Source organism: Phyllostomus discolor, chromosome 5 (assembly GCF_004126475.2).
Source record: "Phyllostomus discolor isolate MPI-MPIP mPhyDis1 chromosome 5, mPhyDis1.pri.v3, whole genome shotgun sequence".
NCBI lineage: Eukaryota > Metazoa > Chordata > Mammalia > Chiroptera > Phyllostomidae > Phyllostomus > Phyllostomus discolor.
The window spans coordinates 29456811-29478546 of NC_040907.2; the positions used below are offsets into that span (position 1 = coordinate 29456811).

The window sequence follows — 21736 nt, forward strand, 5'->3', positions numbered from 1 at the left end:
GGCCTTCCTAGGCTGGTCCTCCCGTTTCCTCAGCAGGAAACATGGATTCAGGGGTCAGAGAGGGCCTGGCAGCTCAGCAAAAGCAGCTCAGGAACCAGGATGGCAGCTCTCCCGCTTGGGGTTGCTGCTAAGCACCTGCTGGTCCTTTTCCCACTTATTTAAATTCCCTCTTGGTGCCTATTTTGAATTCAGCCTCATACTGTGGGAGAGACTCACACCAGGCCCCATGCCCAGCTCATAATGTTAAATCAATGAATAAAATGGAGGAACCAGAGGTCCTAGTCAGGGGTGCTTGCATGGTGGTTAAATGACAGACTTTGGAGTCAAGCAGACCCGAATTAAAACCTCAGCCCTGCTCCTCAATAATGACTTTGGACAACTCATTTAGTCCATCTCAGCCTCCACTTTCTCTACCATAAAGTAAGGAAAAGGGCACGCGTCCAGTACTGGTCACTGGTAGGATAATGGTAGAATAGGGAATCAGAGAGAAGAGGCAGGCCCACTCCCACCAGCATGGGTTTTACCCCAGGACGGGTGGGTCCGCACTTGGCGGGGTTCGCATTTTGTCTAGCTAAGGTGGAGGCATAGCATGGCTGCTTATGAGTGAAAGTACCCCAACAGAGGCACAAAATTTGGGGGGAACTCAGAGGAAGAACACATTGTATGTTTGCAACCCAGAGGTCCTCGAGGCAGCCCTTCGGTGTAACCTTTTCCATTTATATTCCATTGGAACAGCCCAGTCCCTGTTCCACTTTCTCAGGGAAGCCCGCAACCCCCTCTGTTTTCACTAGGACTCTGCCAGGGTCTACACCTGTGCGATCACCTTTCCGTCTGCATCCCTGCTCTTGCTCAATTCTTGATCACTGGGGTGCTCGCTTTCCACGGCTGCCATCCTCTCTCAGCTCCACTGGGATCAGAAAAGGTATTTCTCCCTTTGTTCCCAAACCACCACGAATATCAGGTTTTATGTATAGGACGTTTTCACTGAGTGTCTAGGGTGCTATAAAGAAGCTAAGCATTCACAGAATAGGGTGTAAACTTAAAACAGAGTATTAGGCACCACTGTTCTAAAATTTCGCTCCAACAACCCTGGCTGGTGTGCCTCAGGGGATTGAGCACTTGCCTACAAACCAAAAGGTCACTGGTTCAATTCCCAGTCAGAGCATACGCCTGGGTCGCAGGCCAGGTCCCCGGTTGGAGGCGTGTGAACTCTCACACATCGATGTTTCTCTCCCTCTCTTCCTCCCTCCCTCCCCCTCTGTCTAAAAATAAAGACATGAAATCTAAAAATAAAATAAAATTTTCCTCCAACAGTCATTTCTCTCTGGTGAAGCTTTCTTCTCAGGTTGCTGCTGTTACTTACTGGCCCTCCTCCTTTCTCTCGGGAGTTAGCAGGGAACATGCCGAAATTCCCATCACTTTCCTTTCTGCTCTCTAGTGCATTCCTATCCAGGTCACGCCCACAGGCTCACCAAGTTGTTTCTGACCACAAAAGACCTACTGAGGCCTCTGAAAGGAATGTGAAATTGCATTTCTCTTTTTAAGTTAGCCTTTCCCCCCATTACATATAGTTGGGAGATAAGAAAAGACTCCCCGAGAAGTAGTGACTTGGGGACAGATCTTGAATCACAAAGAAGGTCCCAGCAGGCTAAGAGGTTGGAGGGCTCTGTGCCTGGGGGAGCAAGGTAACAAGGTGCTGTGGCTGGAGGGAGGCTGGGCTTGAGTCCTTCTGAGGGAGAGACACCTAGAACTGGAAGGTGAAAGGTCAAAGGGCTGTGTTCTAGCCTCAGGAGTCCTGGCCCAAAGGATCATGCAGACCCATGAAGGATTTTAAGCAGGGAAATCAAAGCCAATTCAAGCTGCAGAAAAAGCCCTGAGTAAGGAGATACCATCTGCTAACTATGGGAATGGCCAACTTAAAACAACACTGATAAAGGTGTGGGGGAGTGTGGTACTCTAACACACTGCTGGAGGTGCAAATGGAACAATCATTCTGGAGAGCAGTTTGGCGATGCTGGGGAAGAGATGGGGGGACGGAGACTCCAAGCGCCTGGAGACACGTATCTCAGACTCTCTGACTAGATGGAAACTCTAATGTTGGAAATCCGGGAAAATGCTGAGACAGCGGGCAAAGGCCTGAGCACGGGCTTAGGAGAGCCAATCCACTCCCAAATCATGTTCAGTGTCATCATGTCAGCAGCTTGAAATTGGCCATGGGTCACATCACAAAAACCAGCAAATGCTATAGAGCAAGACTTCCCCTTCCCCTGCCCCTGCACCTAGAGACAGTAGTTGAACAGCACTCCACTTTCTGTCTGAGCCAGTCCTCATCCAGCAGCCCCTTGGGTTCTCTCAGCAGTGGCTGCACAGAGACCAGAGAGGGGCTCTCATAAGCCAGGACTTAGACCTTCGGTGCCAACAGAAAAGCCTAGGCCTGCTAATTCGGGCTGGACCTTAGAAGCCTACTGGGCTCTTTGTCCAAAGAGTAGATAGACCTAAGTGGTCTCCCTAGGCCTATTCCAGGTCCTGCTTGATATTCCAAAGAAGGAAAGAACTGGGGGAAGGCACCTCTTTCCAGCTGGGTGGGAGCAGAGAAAAATGGGAAAATGACAAGGACCGGCAGCTGGACCTCCTCCATGCAGGAGCAAAAAGCCTTCATCTCAACTCTCTGACATTCACAGACAAGCCCCTTGTCCTGTGGGCCCTGCACCCCTAGCCACAGGCCTTCTAAGACTTGGATGCTTGGATGCAGAGGTGGAGGAAGAATGAAGAGTTGAGAATAACTGTCAGGTTTCAGGCTTAAACGCCCCGGCAGGCTACGGTGAGGGGCAAACACAGAAGATCCGAAAGGGCATAGTAGCATTAGTAATAGTTCTTCTGGGGACTTGGTGAGTTGAAGTGCCTATGGAACAACAAATAGAAATGGCTAAGAAGTCACTTTAGCCTTTTAACTTCAAGCGAGTGATGAAGTTACTGCTACATAGATGAAATTGAAGCCGAGATCACTCGGGCAATATAAAGGGCAAAGCAAGAACACCTGGGGAACAGCAACATTTAGGAGAAAGAGCAAAGAAAGAAACTGGGGGTGGGGGGACTGTTACAGGAGTAGGAGGAGCCAGGAGAATGTGATACATCGTAGAACCCAAAGGAGGAGAAGAATATCAAATGTTGCAGAAAGGTCCAGTATGATAAGGATTAGAATGAGAGACACAATGAGGCTATTGTGTCTGATCCAGAGTGAAGAAGACAGTGGTAGGAGATGAGGTTTATGCAGGCAGGGGCCAGGTCCGGCAGGACTGTGTGTGCCATTAGGAGGTGTTTGGATGTCATTCTAAGTGCAGCAGGAAATCATTAGAGGAATTTATCAGGGGAGCAAAGAAATATGCGTTGCAGCTCAAACGTATCACTGCATTACGTGGAGGGTGGACTGAAGGGGGTACGACTGGAGGCAGTTGGGGAAGCTGCTGCAGTGCCCCAGATTTGGGCTAGGCTGGAGGGAGCAGAGGTGGTAAAAAGCGTCCAGATTCAGGGCACATGTTAAAAAGATATCTTGCCCTAGCTGGTGTGGCTCCGTGGACTGAGCACTGACCTGCGAAGTGAAACAAAAGTTGCTGGTTCAATTCCCGGTCAGGGCACATGCCTGGGTTGCGGACCAGGTCCCCAGTAGAAGGTGTGCGAGAGGCAACAGATGGATGTTTCTCTCCCACATCCCTTTCTCCCCGCTTCCCCTCTCTCTATAAACAAACAAACAAACAAATAAATAAATCCTCTAAAAAAAGACATCTGGGTACTAAAGAAAAAAAATAAAAGATACCTGATCGAATACAAGATAAGAGAAAAATAGAAATCAAAGACTATCCAGGTTTTTGGTTTGATCGGCTGAGTAGATAGTGGTACCTTTAACAGGCATGGATAAAACTAGAGGAATTAAAACAGGTTTAGGGGTAGGAAGCAGAATCCAGAGTTTTATTCTGGCCACCTTAAGAATTAGATGCCCATTGGACATATAAGTGGAGATGCCAAGAAGGCAGTTGGCGATCCAAATCTGGAGCCTGGAGGGGAGCTGGAGATACTAAGTTTGCGGTCATCAGCATATACACAGCCTCAAAGCAATGGGCCTATATGGACATTAAAGCTCTGTTTCCCCTTTCACTTGACCTGACAGAGGTTGGGTGGCCTTGGCTGGGGTCTGGGAGAAGCACACAGAGTCATCTCCACTGGGCAAAGGAAGCTGGTCCTTGAACCTGAGAGTTGGAGAGGAATCAGGACAAACCTGGCTGAGGGACCTCTGACAGAAAAATGGTGCCAGAGAAACTAAGACCTCACAAGAAGGCTGATGGGTCTCCATTTCCCTCTTCTCTCTCCCCTCCGCATAATTCTCTATGTTAGCAACATTAATTTCAGGAGGAAGAGAGAAAGGTGATATTGAGGACACTGAAGTGTGTAGAGCCTATGACGGGAGCTCCCGCTGAGGTCAGAAGGGCTAAATGTGGGAGTTTATGTGGCATGCACCCCCCCCATGCCCTGCAATTGTCAAAGCTCCTGAGAGTAGGCATTAGAGCCACCCACAGCTACAGCACTCCCTGGGGGAGGCCTGGGCTTTAGGCAAGGGGCCCTGTTCTGCTGCTAATGTGAAGATGAGCATCAGCGGAAGAGCTGACACCAACCATCCCATGATTTTGAGGCAACCAGATGAAAGCACCAAAGACCAGCGCTTCTCCAACTTTAACATGCATCCACATCATCTGGGCACTTTGGTAAAATGCAGATTCTATCTTGGTCTGTCTGGGGTAGGGCCAAAGATTCTGCATTTCTAACAAGCTCCCAGGTAATGCTTTTGCTGCTCGTCTACTGACCACAGTTTGAGTAGCCAAGGATGAGCCGTGGAGCTGCCCACAATGGAAGGGGCATGTCCAGCTCCAGGGAGAATCTACTGAAGTGGAAACAGCCACCGTACTGCCGTGAGGACGGTGAGGCAGACAGCCATGCCTGGGCAGATTGCACTTTTCGGGAGCATCGCATGGTTGCTGAGCACTTGGGTTCCCGAGCTTTACCTCTGAGGAGGTATGTGATCTGGGGCAAATCTTTAACTTCTCTGCATCTCGGTTTCCTCATCTCTCTAACCAGAGTAATAGACTATTGTGACGATTAGCTGAGTCAATAGATACAAAGCACTTGAAACGTGGTGGCATAATAAGTGCTCGGTTACTGTTACTATTCTTGTTGATAATACCCCTTCTGCAATGGCAAATGTAGACACACATGGCAGCTTAGTCTCCTTCTGGTACACAGTCAAAACTATAACCCCCATCTCCCTCCCACCCGAAGGCCTGTATCCTCTCTTTCAAATTCCTCCTCCCATTCTGCCCTACCCCCCTCCCCTGGCCCCTGGCCCCAGTGTGGTCTGGATGGGCCCCACAGGGGCAGGGACAGGGACAGGACGTGGGGCTGTATCTGACAGGAACCTGAGGGGCTGGCCCGGGAGGGGATTGGGGCCCAGCTTCCTGAAGGGAGGATGGGCTAAGGCAGGCACACAGTGCCAGAGAAGATGCCCTCCTGGGCTCTCTTGGTGGTCACCTCCTGCCTCCTCCCGGCCCCCCAAAACCTGGCACAAGTCACCAGCCAAGGTGAGGTGTGTGGAGGGTGGAGGTCACCTATAGCCAGGAGGAGGGAGCCCTGGGAGGGGTGCAAGTTAGGAGGCTCCCACTTGTCCCCCACTCTTTCCCATAAACATGCCTGGAAGGACCCAGAGCCCAACTCACCGGCTGTTCCTCAGATGCCTCCTTGCTGGCCTCGGACTCAAAGCCCCTGAACTGTTTTTCTCAAACATTTGAGGACCTCACTTGCTTCTGGGATGAGGAAGAGGCAGCGCCCAGCGGAACATACCAGCTGCTGTATGCCTACCCAGGGTACGTGCTGGGCTGTGCCCACCCCCCAGCGTCTGTCCTGTCCTCACCTCAGCAGAGCCTCACTCCGGTAGCTTCCCTGCCTCTGACTCTGTGAGAGAATTTCTTCAAGTGCATGTCCCTAGTAGCCACTTACTCAACCGATGTGCTTTGGCTATATCTAGCTCGAGCCCCTACAGAACCCCTCATCTCACCCACCCCAAGCCCTGGGAAGAAAAAGGCAGTAATGGAAATAGAAGTAGGTATTGGGCCCAGCCCGGGTGCTGACGGTGGCCAGGTGGGTAGGATGGACTTTTCCTGTGCCCACAGGGAGGAGCCCCGGGCCTGCCCCCTGAGTTCCCAGAGTGTGCCCCCCTTTGGAACTCGATATGTGTGCCAGTTTCCAGCCCAGGATGAAGTTCGTCTCTTCTTCCCACTGCACCTCTGGGTGAAGAACGTGTTTCTGAACCAGAACCTGACCCAGCGGGTGCTCTTCGTGGACAGCGTGGGTAAGGGCCATCCTCCTGTCACCCTGGCCCCTCCATTCGCTGCCCCCAGGCCAGACAGCAGAGTCAGCCTGGTCGGGGCTCCTTCAAGACAACGTGATGTCCTCCATCACTAAGCCCCCCCAGAGACACCTCAAGATGCCCTTATCAATCTCCCCAGCCATGGCATCTAGAGCTAGACTTCATTTCTCAGAGGAGACTCCTGGTCCTCCCATCGTTAACCTATTCAGTCACACACTCGTTGACAGTCATGGGATACTCACTATGGGCCCGGGCCCAGTGCTAGCTGACAAGGATACAGACATCCATGCTCTTGATGAAAACAGATCCTTGCCCTTGCGTCTAACGAACCAGGAATGAGGTTACTGTTCTCATGAGGAAAGGAAAACAGGATAAGGCACCTCCCTGTCCTGCCCTGCCCTCCAAGAGAGCCAATCCCGCCTCACGCACCCCTCTCTACAATCCACAATGTGCCCTGTCTTGCCCTCAGGCCTACCAGCTCCCCCCAGTATCATCAAGATCACGAGCGGCAGCCAACCAGGGGAACTTCAGATCAGCTGGAAGGCCCCAGCTCCCGAAATCAGCGATTTCCTGAGGCACCAACTCCGCTACGGCCCCCAGGACCCCAGGAACTCCACCGGTCCCACAGTCACGCAGCTGCTGTCCACAGAAACCTGCTGCCCAGCGCTGCGGGGGCTGAACCCAGCCCCCGCTCTGGACCAGCCTGTGTGTGTGCAGCCCGTGATGCCCCAACAGTACGGACCACAGCAGACCTCCCCAGTCAGAGAAGTATCCTGGCCTTCTTCAACTCCACCTTCTATCTCCTGCCCCTAACTTTGCCCCAAGAAAGGACAGGCTATATTTTAGGGTTCCAAACTGCTTTGGTTCTTGGGGAGTTAGAACAAACTGTGGTTAGTCCTCAACAACTGTGTCTATTTAGAGATTTCTCACTTTGGGTTGTTCACACTGACAAAATTGAGAGTTTTGGGCCTCCAAATTAATGGGGATTTCCCTAAAAACCCCTGAACACACCTAAAACCCAATGACCTGGTCCCCAACCTGTGTGCATCTCTGTCCAGTAAGGAACTGGGCATCTCTCCACAGGCATGCTGTGGGGCCTCAGATATAAGAGACGAGGCTGTCTTGGCTGAGAGGCAGACCTGGATTCTGAGGCTGGGATTCTTCTCTCAAGGCCTCATCTCTGGCGGTGATGAGTGGAAGCTGCCTTATCTCCGGGCTCCAGCCTGGGAAGTCCTACTGGCTCCAGCTGCGCAGCCAACCTGATGGGGTCTCCCTCCATGGCTCCTGGGGACCCTGGTCTCTCCCTGCAACCGTGGACCTACCTGGAGATGCAGGTGAGACAATCAAGGAATGGGGATATGAAGAAGAAATAAAAAAATCTCTAGGGAGGCCTGGGCTGGACATGGAAGCTATGATAACCAGGGTCTTTCCCGATGACCTCAAAGTGAACTATGCGCAGGGAGAAAAACAAAGAACAGCAGTAAATGTCCCATGTTATGTGGGTAAAGATGATCTGGATATCCTATAGAGTAGGAGCATGTGGGCCCTGACGAGACTTCCTTCTCTGATTCAGTGGAAATTGGACTGCAGTGCTTTACCCTGGACTTGAAGAACGTCACCTGTCAGTGGCAGCAACAGGACCATGCTAGCTCCCAAGGCTTCTTCTATCACAGCAGGCCGTGGTGCTGCCCCAGAGACAGGTGAGAGATGAACTGCTGACTGAGCTTGATGTCACGGGAGAGAGGCCCAGTCCTGCAGGAAGAAGGGAGAGACTGTTCTTGGCCCTCTTCACTGCCCTCCCAGTCCCCAAACCAAGTGACCTCCATGCTCGCCTCCACCCATGGGTGTTTTATCTCCTCAGCCTCTCTCTGTTCCCACTGGGAATGCCTTGGTTTAGTTCAGCGTCAGTCATGTCACCTGGACCACTGCCACAGCCTACATTCTCATTCACCTCCAGCTGGTCCCCCATGCTGCTGGCAGCGTGATCTTTGCTAAACTCAGACTTTGCCGGCTTTCCACTGTCTTTCAAATCCCATCAAAACTTTGCCTGGTGTCCAAGAATTTCCACCAAACATCTCACCGACTTCTCACCCCCACCATATCCGATCTATAACCAAGCTTTGTTGATCTTACCTGTTAAATATTTCTAGAATCTGTCCATTTTTTTCCCCACCACTGCCATTATCTAGTACATCATCATCTCTCATTTGGGGGACTGAGAATACTTATCAACTGATCACCTCCTGAATCCTCTAAATTATTCTCCATACAGGAGCTGAAGTGATCTTTTTGAGAGTGAAAAAATGGACATAACACTGTCTGCTTAAAAATCTTCAATAGCTTCCCATTGATCTTAGGATAAAGACCCCTACCGTGTGGCCTAATAAAGCTCTAAAAGACTCAGCCCTTACTTCCTCCTCAGCCTTCAGCCTCATGTTTGCTGTGCTGCCTTTCGCTCTCTGTGCCCCAGTCCCAGTCTTCTTCGGTTCCCTCTTATCTGTCATATGCCCTCCTGCCTCTGGGTCTTTGCACATGCTGTTTACCCAGCACTCTTATCCATGCTCAACTTCTACTTATCCTTCAGATCTATACTCAGTGTGCCTCCTCAGGGACCCCTCCCCCGAGGGAGACATTCACATTGATCCAGGCAAGAGATAACAGTGGTTGCATCTACCCTCTGTTGCATCTGACCTTCCAGTAGCACCGCTATGCATCCTTGTTGTATCACTTACAACAAGTGCTTAATCATAGTCGCAATTTTACATTTTAATTTATGTGGCTGTTTGATTGACGATAACATTTTCTCTCAGAATTCCAGTTGGAAAAGGCTAATCTTGACTATACAGGATCCACGAGGGCAAAGTCAGTGTCTGATCTTTGCTCACCAATGTATTCTCCGCTGTTACAGTGCCTGGGATGTCGTGGGTACTCCGTGAACAATGGTTGAATGAATGAATAATGAAACAAAAAACATTATTCACAGTTTCAATCTGTTCTTCCAGTTTTTCTATGCATTTATACAAGTCTATGCATGACAGTTAATTTTCAGTATAACTTGCATACGTATGTGTGTGTATGGTTTGCTAAACTACTTTTTTACTTACAAATATGTCTTAAAGATGATTACAAAGAATGCCACTCGCTCTTTTTACAAACTGCATAGATTGCCGTAGCACAGAGGTGCCTTGAATGACTGAAGTGTGGGAAGATGGGAGTTATCATTTCCCCTGTCAAAACCTGCTCCTCCTCTATTTCCTCCATCCTACCATCCACTCAACTTTTCAGGCCTGGAACTTGGAAATCACCTTGGACTTCTGCCACTTCTACACCCTCGAGGTCCAATCAGAAAGCCTTGCCATCTCTCCCTCTTCGGTATCCCTTGAGTCCGTCTATTTCCCTCCACCCCCATGGCCATAACCCTTCAGATCCCCTTCACTTGGCATGTGAAAAAAAACTGTATCAGTGCCCTAATGGATCTCTCCCCTGCTAGTCCACCCTCACAAATCCTTGCCTAAAAACTGTGGTTAGAATGATCTTCCTAAAGTACAAAGCTAATTATGACAATTCCCTGTTTAAAATCCTAAATGTCTCCATAAGTACTACAAGATTGAGTTCAAGCTCCTTAGAAAGTCCACAGGGCCATCCAGGACGTTGGTCTGCCCTCTCACATTTATCACTCGCCACCAGGCCCTCTGTGCTAGAAGCATTCTGCACCACTTAGAATTTCCCCCAAAGCACCATCTCTCTTCTCTGGGCCCAAGTGTGTGCCTCGGGTGCCTGTCTGTCCCCTTTGCATCCTATTTATAGTCCAAGACTCAGTTTAAGTACTGCCTCATCCCGGAAGTATTCTCTGACCTTCCCATTCTGGGTAAGATCATCCTCCTTGATACTTCCAACCAGCCTGTGCACCACAGAAAAATACCATCTGTTTGTTTTTCTGCCTCTCCTGTGGAAATGAGACCATAAAGGTTATTCCTCTATGGACTCACAGGGCCTAGCACACTGCCAGGGGCATAGTGTCAATTATTTGATGAATAAATGAGTAAGCATATTAAATGTGTAAAGTGATAAATAACTTTAATAATAACCAGCCATTTGGGGGTTGGGAAGAGACCCATTTCAGTCATTTAATAAACAGCTGTCAAAGGTGACTGTGCCAAGCACTGGGGATGAAGTGACAAAGAAAACAGAAAAGGTCCCAGCATTGTCGGGGCTTCCATTTCCATGGGGAAAGGAGCAGAGGAGCGGGTGACAAACAAGAAATAAAGAAACAAGATTATATGATAGAAATTAAGTGGGAGGATGGGCAGGGCAGGCGAGTTGCTCATTTAGACTGAGTGGTCAGAGAAGGACTCACCAAGGAGGGGACAGACGAGCTAAAACCTCAGTAGCAAGAAGGAAAGTAGCGGCGTGAACACCTAGAGCCGGAGCACTGCAGGTCACAGGGAAGTGCCGAGACAGTGCGTTGGGCACAGCTGCAGCGCAGAAGGAAGGCCCGTGTGGATGAATGGTGGCACCCTGCTGTGAGAAATGTAGGACACGAGAGCGAGGGTGTCGGAAGGAGCTAAGTCATAAAGTCCCGAAGGCCCAGGTATGGAGTTGGGATTTTATTCCAAGTGGGAGGGGTAGCCATTAATGGATTTTAATCAGAAGAGTGACATGCTAGGATCTATGTTTTAAAAAGATACATTTCTCTGTGAAGGTGTAAAGAGAGAAAAGCAGAAGCAGGATCACCAGTTAGATATTCGCATGAATCCAGGCAAGAAGAGATAACGGTGGCTGCATCTAACGGGGCAGTGGTCAAGATCAAAATAAATTGACAGCTTTGTGATATATTCTGGATGTTATCAGCTCAACATTTGGGAAGCAAATTCTGGTAGCTGTGGAGAGAACAAATGGAAGGGAATGGCAAAAATGGAGGTAGAAAAGCCAGTTAGGTGACTACTGTAATAATCTAATAGTCTAATAACATATAGATGACAAAGAGGGCTGCTGTATAAGAACAGATTTAAAACATAAGGATGTTTTCCTGCAGAAAGATGAAGGCCCTTGAACCTTTGAAACAATCCTGTGAAGTAGGTATTATCAAGTCATTTTACAATTGAGGAAATTGGGACAGAGCTAAACCAAGTAATTTGCCCAGAGTTATACACCAGCAAGCCAAGACCTGAACTCAGTAGCCCAAGCTATCTCCATGTACCATCTAGCTCCTTCCTAAAGAGGAAGAGGCTGGACACCAAAGCAAACTTTAGAAAGCAAGACATTGTCATGAAGACAGAAAGCCCTGGCGGGCCATCCAAGAGAGAAATCAGATTAATGTCCATGCAGGGCACGGCCCCTGTGGGATGGGGAATATCAGGACTAGTCTCTGAGGCAGGCCTGATTCAGTGATTCCATGGGGCTGATTCTCAGGGACCCCATCTGGGAGAAGTGTGAAGAGGAAGGGGAAAATCCAGGATTACAGCCCTCCCAGTTCTCCCGCTGCCACTTCAGGTCACGAAATGACAGCATTATTCACATCCTTGTGGAGGTGACCACGGCCCAGGGTGCTTTATACAGCTACCTAGGCTCTCCTTTCTGGATCCACCAGGCTGGTAAGAACTTTCTTTCCTGCTCCTCTCACACTGTACCCCCCACCCCCACTGCACCTGACCCTTTGTCCAGAGTCAGCAACTCTGACACTTCTGACCCATGGGCCCGGTGGCATGACGTCTCATGCACAGAGGGCTTACGCCAGTCCCTGATGACATCCCTGTAGTGCTCATCCCCACTCCAAACCTGCACTGGAGGGAGGTCTCCAGCGGGCAGCTGGCTTTGGAGTGGCAGCACCCTTCGTCCTGGGCAGCCCAAGAGACCTGCTATCAGCTCCGATACACAGGAGAAGGCCACGAGGACTGGAAGGTAAGGTCAAGGAACAAATGCCCACAGATTTTCATCGTGCCTGTTGTCAGGGGTGAGGGTGTCCACGTATCCATGTCTAGACTTGTGTATCTGTGTTTATGTGATGCAACTGGTATCTTAATCACTCTTTGGCATCTGATACTGCTGACTACTCTCATTTAAAATGTTCTCTTCCCTTTGCCACCAGGATATCAGCCTCTCCTGATTCTCGTACTACCTCTCTGACTGAACCTTTTCACTTTCCTTTCCTGGCTCTTCCTTTTCCATCCTTCCTTCATATGTTGTGCTTCCTACAGACCTGTCCTAGACTCTCTTCTCCTCTAGATAAATACATACACTTTCCCTAGGTGAGTGCTTCAACTCCATGGTTTTAACAACCATACATTAACCATCCCAAACTCACCATATGGAAAGGAACTCCTATACCATGGGCAAATTACTGAAACTTTTGAAGTCCCAGTTTCCTCACTGGTGAAATGAGAATAAAGCTATCTACCTTCCAGACTTACAGTAAAGATTAATTATATAAATATCTAGCATACTAGCTGACAGATAGAAGGTACATATACACATTAGTTAAATCTTAGTTTCTTTCTCTACTTTCATTCTCATTTACCAAATACAGAGTATATACAACTTCTTACCAACAAGATCTACCTAAAACCTCCAGGAGCATTCCAGACTCCTACAGTAGTCCCCCCTCTTTCTGTGGAAGATACATTCCAAGACCCCTAGTGGAGGCCTGAAACCACAGGTAGCACCGAAGCCTTTATGTACTATGTTTTTTCCTACACACACATACACACACTTTATGGCTTCTCTTTGGCATATTCAAATCACCAGCATCACTACTTTTGCACTTGGGGGCTATAATTAAGTAAACTAAGGGTTACTTGATCACCATTGCCATACCTACAATTGATCTGTTAGCCAAGACAGCTACATAGGGACTATCAGGTAGGACAAAGGGGTAATTCATGTCCTGGGTGGGACGGAGCAGCACAGCATGAGCTCTCAACATGCTACTCAGACGGCAAGCAATTTAGAACTTACAAGTTGTTTATTTCCATAATTTTCCATTTAATATTTTTGGAAAACAGTTGACAGTGGGTAACTGGAACCATAGGAACAGAGATTGTGGATAAGCAGGGACTATGGATAAGCAGGCACTATAGTCCCTGTGGTATAGCAGGGACTACTATACATCCAAAACTTAGCGCATCTACAGTAAAGTTCACAAATCGTGAGCATGCCATTGACTAATTTGTACCTGTGTATACACCTATCCAACCATTATCCACATCAAAATATGTTATTTCTAGCACCCCAGAAACTCCTCATGCCCCTATAGTCAGTCACACACATGCCTTCCAAGGCAACCATTATTCCAACATTACCATTGATAAGTTTGACTGTTGTTGAACTTAATAAAATGGACCCATACAGTATTTCTTCCTCAAACCTATTTCTCTTCTGTGCCTTGTCTCTGACAATGGTACTACCACTTACCCAAGCCTGGAATCCTCCTTGACTCTTCTTCCTTTTGCCTTGTCTCTTCCCCTATTCATCAAGTTGAGTTTATCTTACTAACAGTCCTCAAATCCCTCCTACCACTATCTTAGCCTCATCTTTGATGGTCCAGCCTGCCTATCCATGCTCTTAGCTCACTGAACTACTCTGTAGCCTCCAACCAAGCAACTTGGGTTGCACTAAATGCTCCCTTGTGCTCCTAGCACCTTACTTATATCATTATTATAGCACTAATAATTTGTATTGAATAATTATTTACTTGTGTGTATCTTCTTTATTAGACATGTGAGAGACCCTGTTTCAGCATATTACAAGCAGCTCATAAATGCTTGCTAAATGATTAAGTTAATAAAGTTTCCCTGCTAGTACACTCAGTGCTTGCACCTTCTGTTTAGAATCTGTCCTTGTAACTTCCAGCACCTAGTGTAATTCTGGCATCCTCTGCTGAATGCATATGATTTGCAAAGGGCCCTGAATATGTGTGTCTGGGATTTCCATTGCTTCTGGTAGGATGTCCACGTGTCCCAGCCAGTGTGTATGCACCGGCATCTCTGCCAGGGTATATCGTATGTATTTGTGTCAGGATGAGTAATTCTCAGTGCAGATGAGGTCGGTGTGTCAGGGAGCATTTCTCAGGTTTGTCACGCCTCAGGCAGGGCAAGGCCGAGGGCAGGGGGAGGTGTTCAGTCTCTGTTGGGTATTCTAACTTACAAGTTTCCACCCGGGTGTGTGATTTCTGTCAGTGGGGTTCTTTGAGTGGACGCGCTGGGATTCAAAGTAGTAGGATTTCAGTCCAACAGATGCTGATCTCTCGGGGACCCGATGCCCTCTCATTCGCACCTACAGCCTGACCACCTACTGCTTCTCCTCTGCGCAGGTGCTGGAGCCACCTCTAGGGGCCCAGGGAGAGATCTTGGAGCTGCGCCCACGCTCCCGGTACCGTTTACAGCTGCGCGCCAGGCTCCATGGCCCCACCTACCAAGGTCCCTGGAGTGCCTGGTCCGACCCAGTGAGGGTAGAGACCACCTCCGAGACAGGTGAGGGTTCAGCCAAAGCAAAGGCGATCTGCGGCTGCGCACCTGGAGGCGTGCTGGCGCAGCCAGAGCAGGACTCCTACCGCACTGGTCTGCGGCTGCGCAGACGTACAAAGCTCTTGGGTCAACGAGGGGCGGGCCCAGGGCGGGGTTGGCGGAGCCCGGAGGCGGGGCCCTGGGCCGCGGTAGCCGAGGTCTGTTTTTATCCCGTAGCCTGGATCTCCTTGGTGACTGCTCTGCTCCTGGTACTAGGCCTCAGCGCTCTCCTGGGCCTGCTGCTGTTGAGGTGGCAGTTTCCTGCACACTACAGGTACCGCCCGGGTCAGGCAGGAGACGGGCCATGGCCAGAGAGGGGCCTCGGTCTCTAAATAAGCATTCCAAGCTCTCTCTCTGACACCTGCTTTCCGAACAACTTCAAGTCCACACCTGCGGCTTCAGCAGCTTCCTGCACGTCTTTCCTGGGGGTGGCACCGCTTCCTCACAGTCTAACATACCCATTATACTGAACACCTCGAACTGCCCCACCTCCTGGCTCCTCATCTCAGCCACAAAGCTAATGTCCACCTGTCACTCGAGCCAGAACACTTAGGCGCCTCCCTCCTCCTTATCCAGTCTGATCTGGTCATTCCACCTCCTAAACCTCGTCCAAACAATGGCCCCTTTTCTCTAGCCCTACGGACACTACTCACTGAAACAGAGCCTCTTCTCTCTCCGATTTGCCTCACGCAACCACCAGAAAAATCTTTCTAAAATGCACACATGAATATCACGCACGTCCTTCAGTCTTCTCATTAGCTTCCCAGGAGAGAGTTCGGATTCTAGAATGACAAGCAAAGCCCTGCAAAGTCTGGCCTGCGCCAGCGTTTCCACCCTCTTCCACCCTGCGCATCAGCCTTGCCAAACTGCTGGTGGTTTTTTCCACAAGCCAAGTGGTTTTACTTCTCAGGCCCTTTGCACGTAATGTCCCCTCTGTCAGGAATATCCTCCCTGGATGACTAATACCCACTTACCTTTAAGCAACCTTCTTCACCACCTCCTGAGAAACCTTTCCTAACCCTCCCCCATTGGTTACTCTCTTTGTATCCCTGTACAGACTTCTATCATAGTACCAGTAGCATTTTACTGCACTTATTTCTTTACATGTCTTCCCTATACCTTAGTTGGTCATCTTTAAAACCTCAGCACAATGTCTGCCAAATAGCGTGCCCTTAAATAGCATGCCCTTATTAGTGAATGACTTATTTATGTGGGAAAACTAAGGTTAAGGAGAAATGTCATTGGAAATTATAAAGAGAAGAGATAGAATCCAGACCACCTCAGCCTTTTAACTGGTAACATCTCTTGATTCTTGAAGAAGACTCAGCTCAGAAGGCAACTCCTCCAGGCAGCCTCTCCTGATGGTCGTACGCTATCATCTCTCTTTGAACGTGTCTGTCTCTGACCTTTTAATCTGCTTGTGTATATGAGCAGACTGGAATGTAGCCTCGATGCAGGTAGCCAGATCCAACAAAAAAAGTTAGGGGAGAAGAAGGAATTGATGTTGCTGAACCAGAAATACTCAGTACCCCACCCCCCGCCCCTCCACCCCCCTCATTTACCAGAAAACTCACTCTTCCTCCCCTGGAGAGATATGAGTGAGGTCACAGAAGAGGCCTAAAATGTTGTTCAGCGAAAGTCCCTCCATGTGGAAATATGAACCTAAAGAACTGGAGGTTCCCCCAGCATACCTTGGCTTAATCCATACTCTTCCCCCTGGCTCACCTTCCCATGGAACTTAATAATGAGCCTCACGGGCTCTCTTCATTCATTCATTGAGCTAATTTCTTGAGCACCTATAATGGGCCACACACTGTTCTACACCCTGGAGGTACAAGACAGAGTGGACAGACAAACTCTTGGCTCTTGTGGAACTACATTCTAGTGGGGAGAGACAGACAAAAACAAATATATATAATAACAATAAATATACAATAAGTCAAGTGTTATAAAGAAAAGTAAAGCAGAGCAGGAGATAGAGTGACGGGGAAGGGAGGTGGTACTACTCCAGACAGGGCAGTGAGGGAAGACCTCTCTGTCAGGATGGCATTTGAGCAGAGACCTAAATGAAATGAGGGAATAACCTGAGTGTTCCAGACAGAGAGGAAAGAAAGGGCAAAGGCCCTGATGCACACTGTTTGAGGATACTCTGTACTACTTTTTCTGACACCCTCCCCACCACTAACTTCTCTCCCCCACCTGAGGTTCAGTTTGCACCTAAGCTCTTACGTTATTACCTTAACTACACGCTTACCCCTCCAGGCTTTACTCAGACACCTCACTGCCTTCCTCACTGCCCCACTTCACTGTTCTCCTCCTCCCTCCCAACTCACTCTCATGACTCAATCTCTTCTCTTCCTTCCTCCCAAGGAGCCTGAGGCATGCCCTGTGGCCTTCACTTCCAGACCTGCACCGGGTCCTCGGCCAGTACCTTAGGGATGCTGCAGCCCTGAGTCCGGTGAGTGCACTCTCCTCCCTACTACCCACTGCTAGTCCTACCTGGAGGTGGATCCTTGCCCACACAACATGACTTTTCCAAGGCCATTACCCACCAGCACTTCATCCCCCTGGGTCCTACCCCCAGACAAACCTTCCTTCCTATACAGTCTGGGTCTTCCTCCCGCAGGACCTGCTAATCCAGACCCCTTTCCCTCCCATCTCTCCTAGCCCAAGGCTGCAGTCTCAGATGTCTGTGAGGAAGTGGAACCCAGCCTCCTTGAAATTCTACCTAAGTCTTCAGAGAAGACTCCCTTGCCCCTGTGTTCCTCCCAGGCCCAGGTGGACTACCGAGGATTGCAGCCCTCTTGCCTGGGGACCGTGCCCCTGTCTGTGTGCCCACCCATGGCTGAGTCAGGGTCCTACTGCACCACTCACATTGCTAACCATTCCTACTTACCACTGACCTGTTGGCAGGCCCCTCACTCCCAGTACCCTGGACAGATCCAAACCCTCTAGACCTTTCTTCCACCCTCTCAACCCACCCCGCCCACCCCCACACCATATACATCTCAGACCTCACTTCCAATCCCCTTGTTGAGCCTCAAAGCTGGGCTTCACAACAGTGATCTGGTAGCACTGCTGCTGACATAAATCCAGAACCCTCTTTCCTCGGGCAAGGCTCATTCATTTGACTACGTTCTGATTCCACCTTCTGTCTCTCTCCTCTTTAATGCCACACTCCCTGAAAAGAAGTCTTCACTTCCCCACTTCTCATTTGCTCTTTGGACTCCTTTAATTGGTTCTACTACCACTTCGCTAATGAAACTGCTGAGGCAAAGTTCACTTCAAACTTTCTAATTGTAAGATCCCATAGATTCTCGTTAACCCTTCAGTTATTTGATCTCTCTGTGGCATCTGTCATGGTGACTACTTGTTTCTCCTTTAAATTTTCTCCTGCCTCGGTTTCCGTAGCATCACGGTCTCTCCTGGCTTTGCCCCTCCGGTAGTTAAAGGCATAAACTCGGTAATCAGCACGAAGTTCCATTTCTGTCATCCCACTTACTAGCTGTGGGTAAATAGAGTCTTTGAGCCATAGTTTCTCATCTGTACAACAGGGGTAATGGAACCCTGCAGAGAGCTGTGAAGAGGATTAAGTGAGGCAATCTAAGTAAACCACAGTGCCTAGGACCCAGTGTTTAATATATCTGAATGGTCATACTTATTCTTTACTGTTCTCTTATCCTGGCGTCTTTTCCACTCCTCAATTATTGCAGTCCCTCAACTGTCCACTCTTAACAGTCTCCAGTCCTGTCCCTCCTCATTGTCTTTCCTCTGTGCTGACCATTCCACAGTTCTTGTCTCCAGCCCAGGCTTCTACTACAGCACTTGTGGTGCCTTGTGTAAATAACAGTTTACATGTCTGTCTGCTGCTACTAGATTGTGAGCTCCTTGAGAGCTAGAGCTTTGACTTATTTGTTCCCCCACCCCCACCCTCCCAGCACCTAAAGTAGCATTTAGTGCGTGCTAGTAAGCCTTCAATAAATGTTTTCTAAATGAATGAAGTCATTCTGGACACCACCACCTTAACCCCATGCCAATTTCCTTCATCCTCTAAGCCATTTATTTATGCACAGCAGTAAATGTGCTTAGGCTATTCTGGCTATGCATTCCCCAGACCCTTTTAAATTCTCAAACAAATAGGTTTTTGTTTTGGATTTTTTTTTCTGGCTCCAAACATACCCACTGTATCAGTCAGGGTCTTGGCAGAAATAGATGGCACACCAAACTGGGTGAGTGTTTAATTGATGAGAGTTGAATAAAGGGAATGTTTGTAAAAATGAGGTAAGATTTAGGAAAACTGTCAAGGAATAATGCAGTGCCCCAGGGCTAACAACAGCTGGGAGCTGGTTCCATCCCTCGGCATCAAAGGATACGGGGAGAGTGGCTGTGAGAGAGGGCCGCCTGGCAGGAGCTGTGGCCTTAGACAGAGAGACACTGCCAGCCTGTGGGGACATGGCAAGGAGGGAGCCAGGGGAATAAATAGCTCATGTTCACTCTTCTCCCATCCTCCAATCTCTGTGTTGGTTTGCTAGGGCTGCTGTAACAAAGTACCACAAATGGGGTGGCTTAAACAACACAAATTTATTGTCTCACAGTTCTGGAGGCGAGGAATGCAAGGTGTCAGCAGGGTTGCTCCTTCTGAGTGCTGTGAGAATGTGTTCCATGCCTCTCCCCTAGCTCCTGGTGGTTTCCTGGCAATCACTGGTGGACCTCGGCTTCGTAGGAACATCACCCTTATCTCTGCCTTCATCTTCCCGTGGCATTCTCCCTGTGTGTATTTGTGCCTAAATTTCCCCGTTTTATAAGGAAACCAGACATGCTGGGTTAGGCTCACCCAAATGACCTCATCCTAACTAATTACATCCACAATGACCCTGTTTCCAAATAAGGTCACACTCTGAAGTACTGGGGCTTAGGAATTCAACATGAATTTGGGGGCTAGGACACAATTCAGTTCATAATATCCTCCCGTTGATGGAACTCCAACAGAAACCAGAGCCCAAGGGAATCCATTGATACGGCCTCACGGGCATAGGGCAGGGGGACAAGGATGGGACGAATGGATGACACCCAGTATACTTATTTTCTATCATTCCTTCCCCTAGCCATGCTCAAGGCTCCGACTTTACTCCTAGGGATTGAGACCCAAACTGCTGAACCTCTCACCTTTACACCCACTCAGCCATCATGACTGGATCACTTTTAATTCCTAAATTCCATCTCCTCTTCTCTATCTCCACTGACCTACAGCCTTCTGATTAATATCTCTCCTCTAGCCTCTCTTTGAATCTCTCCACTCTCAATCTGTATGTTGCCTCCAGATTGATTTTTCTATTAGTCTCACTCCTCACCTCTAAATCTTCAACGTTTCAGAACCTGATTTCTTTCTCTTCCACTATTTCTTCCAATGTGAGGATTAAAAGTGTTAACACAATGCCAAGCACATAGTGACTACTCAGTGTTTACTGAGATATTCTTCTATTATTATCCCAACTGAGTTTTGCCACCCCCTGTATTTTTTCCTTCCACATTGCTTCCCTAGATTCCAGTCCTTCAAGTGGGAGTTCCTCCATCTAACCAGCTGCTCAGCCTCTTATTATCCATCTCAAACGCCTTGTTCTCCTTCCCTCTGCCTCAGAGGAAGTGATCTTTCGTTCCTAGCCAGGTAAAGCTCCCTGTCTCTATCCCATTTCTCCCTGGTTCCCTTGTTCCATCCTCTTTCACCTCCCGACTCTTTTGCCTTCACCTTCAAATAGACATAGGCCTCTCGATGCTAGTATTCCCTCAAGCTCCCATGCAGTGCCCCTTGGTCACTTTCAGATTTCTCACACAAGGAGCTGGTGCCTGCTGCCTCCACATTCTCCCCACCCTTCTTTCTACAAACCTTCCGAATGAAACCCTAGCATCCACTGTCCTGATTCCACTCTCTCCAAGGTCACTGATGATTGCTTGATTTCTCAATGACCAAATCTGACATCATTCTACTTAACTATTTTGCATCATATCAGAATTCTCCCACTTCAAGGTCCATGTCAGTATAATCTGGCTACTTTCATTCCTTTATTTTAAAATATATGAATTCCCTGCGGTTGTACTCTTATTTACTCTATCCTCTTTTTTCTCTGCACTTAACCCTACTCCAGAAGCTGAAAATAGCTAGCTGTGTCCTGCCCTCAGATGTGTTTTGTTCAGCCCAACCCTACACAGAAACGTGCACTAATTCCACAATGCCTAGCAGATCAAGTCCAAACTCCTTAGCTTAACATTTAAGGCTGGGACCAGCCTGACTCTAGACTATATTTTCTGAGTAAATGGGACTCCCCATTTACAAACCCAGAGCATCCAACTCCTTGTTTTCCGAGGTAAATGAAAACAGATAACATAAACACTTCAAAATCAAAGATAATAACAACATTAAATTTGGCCTAAGAGCCCCAGATTTTTCTCTGTCATCAGAGTTCGCTCCACTACTATTATTGGCTGTGTGCCTTTGGGCAAGTTTCTAACCTTTTTCTGAGCCAGTTTCTTTTTCTAGAAAAGGGGATAATAGAGTCTCTGCCTTATGGGGATAAGGATTAAACTCGATAATGTATGTAAACTGTTTATACACAACAGTTAGCAGGTGGCCAATAAATGGTACCCATTATTGTTATTTTTTATTGCTGCTTCATACAGTTCATTCACGTCAATATTAGAGCCCTGGGTTGAATGGGTTTCAGACCTGGATTCCCACCAATTTGTGTGATCTTGGGCAAATCCCCTCCCCAGGTCTCCAATGCTTTACCTGTAAAATACGGGAATGTTGCCAGGAGGCGGAGGGTGC

At 48.5% G+C, this 21736-nt stretch overlaps 1 protein-coding gene across 1 annotated transcript; it reads left to right on the forward strand.

Moving 5' to 3' along the window:
* Positions 1 to 5434: 5434 nt before the first annotated feature.
* MPL (MPL proto-oncogene, thrombopoietin receptor) lies at positions 5435 to 18447 on the forward strand. Its single transcript, XM_028513333.2, has 12 exons — positions 5435 to 5627; positions 5777 to 5909; positions 6216 to 6394; positions 6882 to 7180; positions 7584 to 7746; positions 7986 to 8112; positions 11825 to 12006; positions 12171 to 12313; positions 14721 to 14880; positions 15091 to 15187; positions 17284 to 17371; positions 17581 to 18447. Exons 1-12 carry the CDS (start codon positions 5549 to 5551, stop codon positions 17866 to 17868), a joined length of 1938 nt encoding a protein of 645 aa, XP_028369134.1. The 5' UTR covers positions 5435 to 5548; the 3' UTR covers positions 17869 to 18447.
* Positions 18448 to 21736: the final 3289 nt, after the last annotated feature.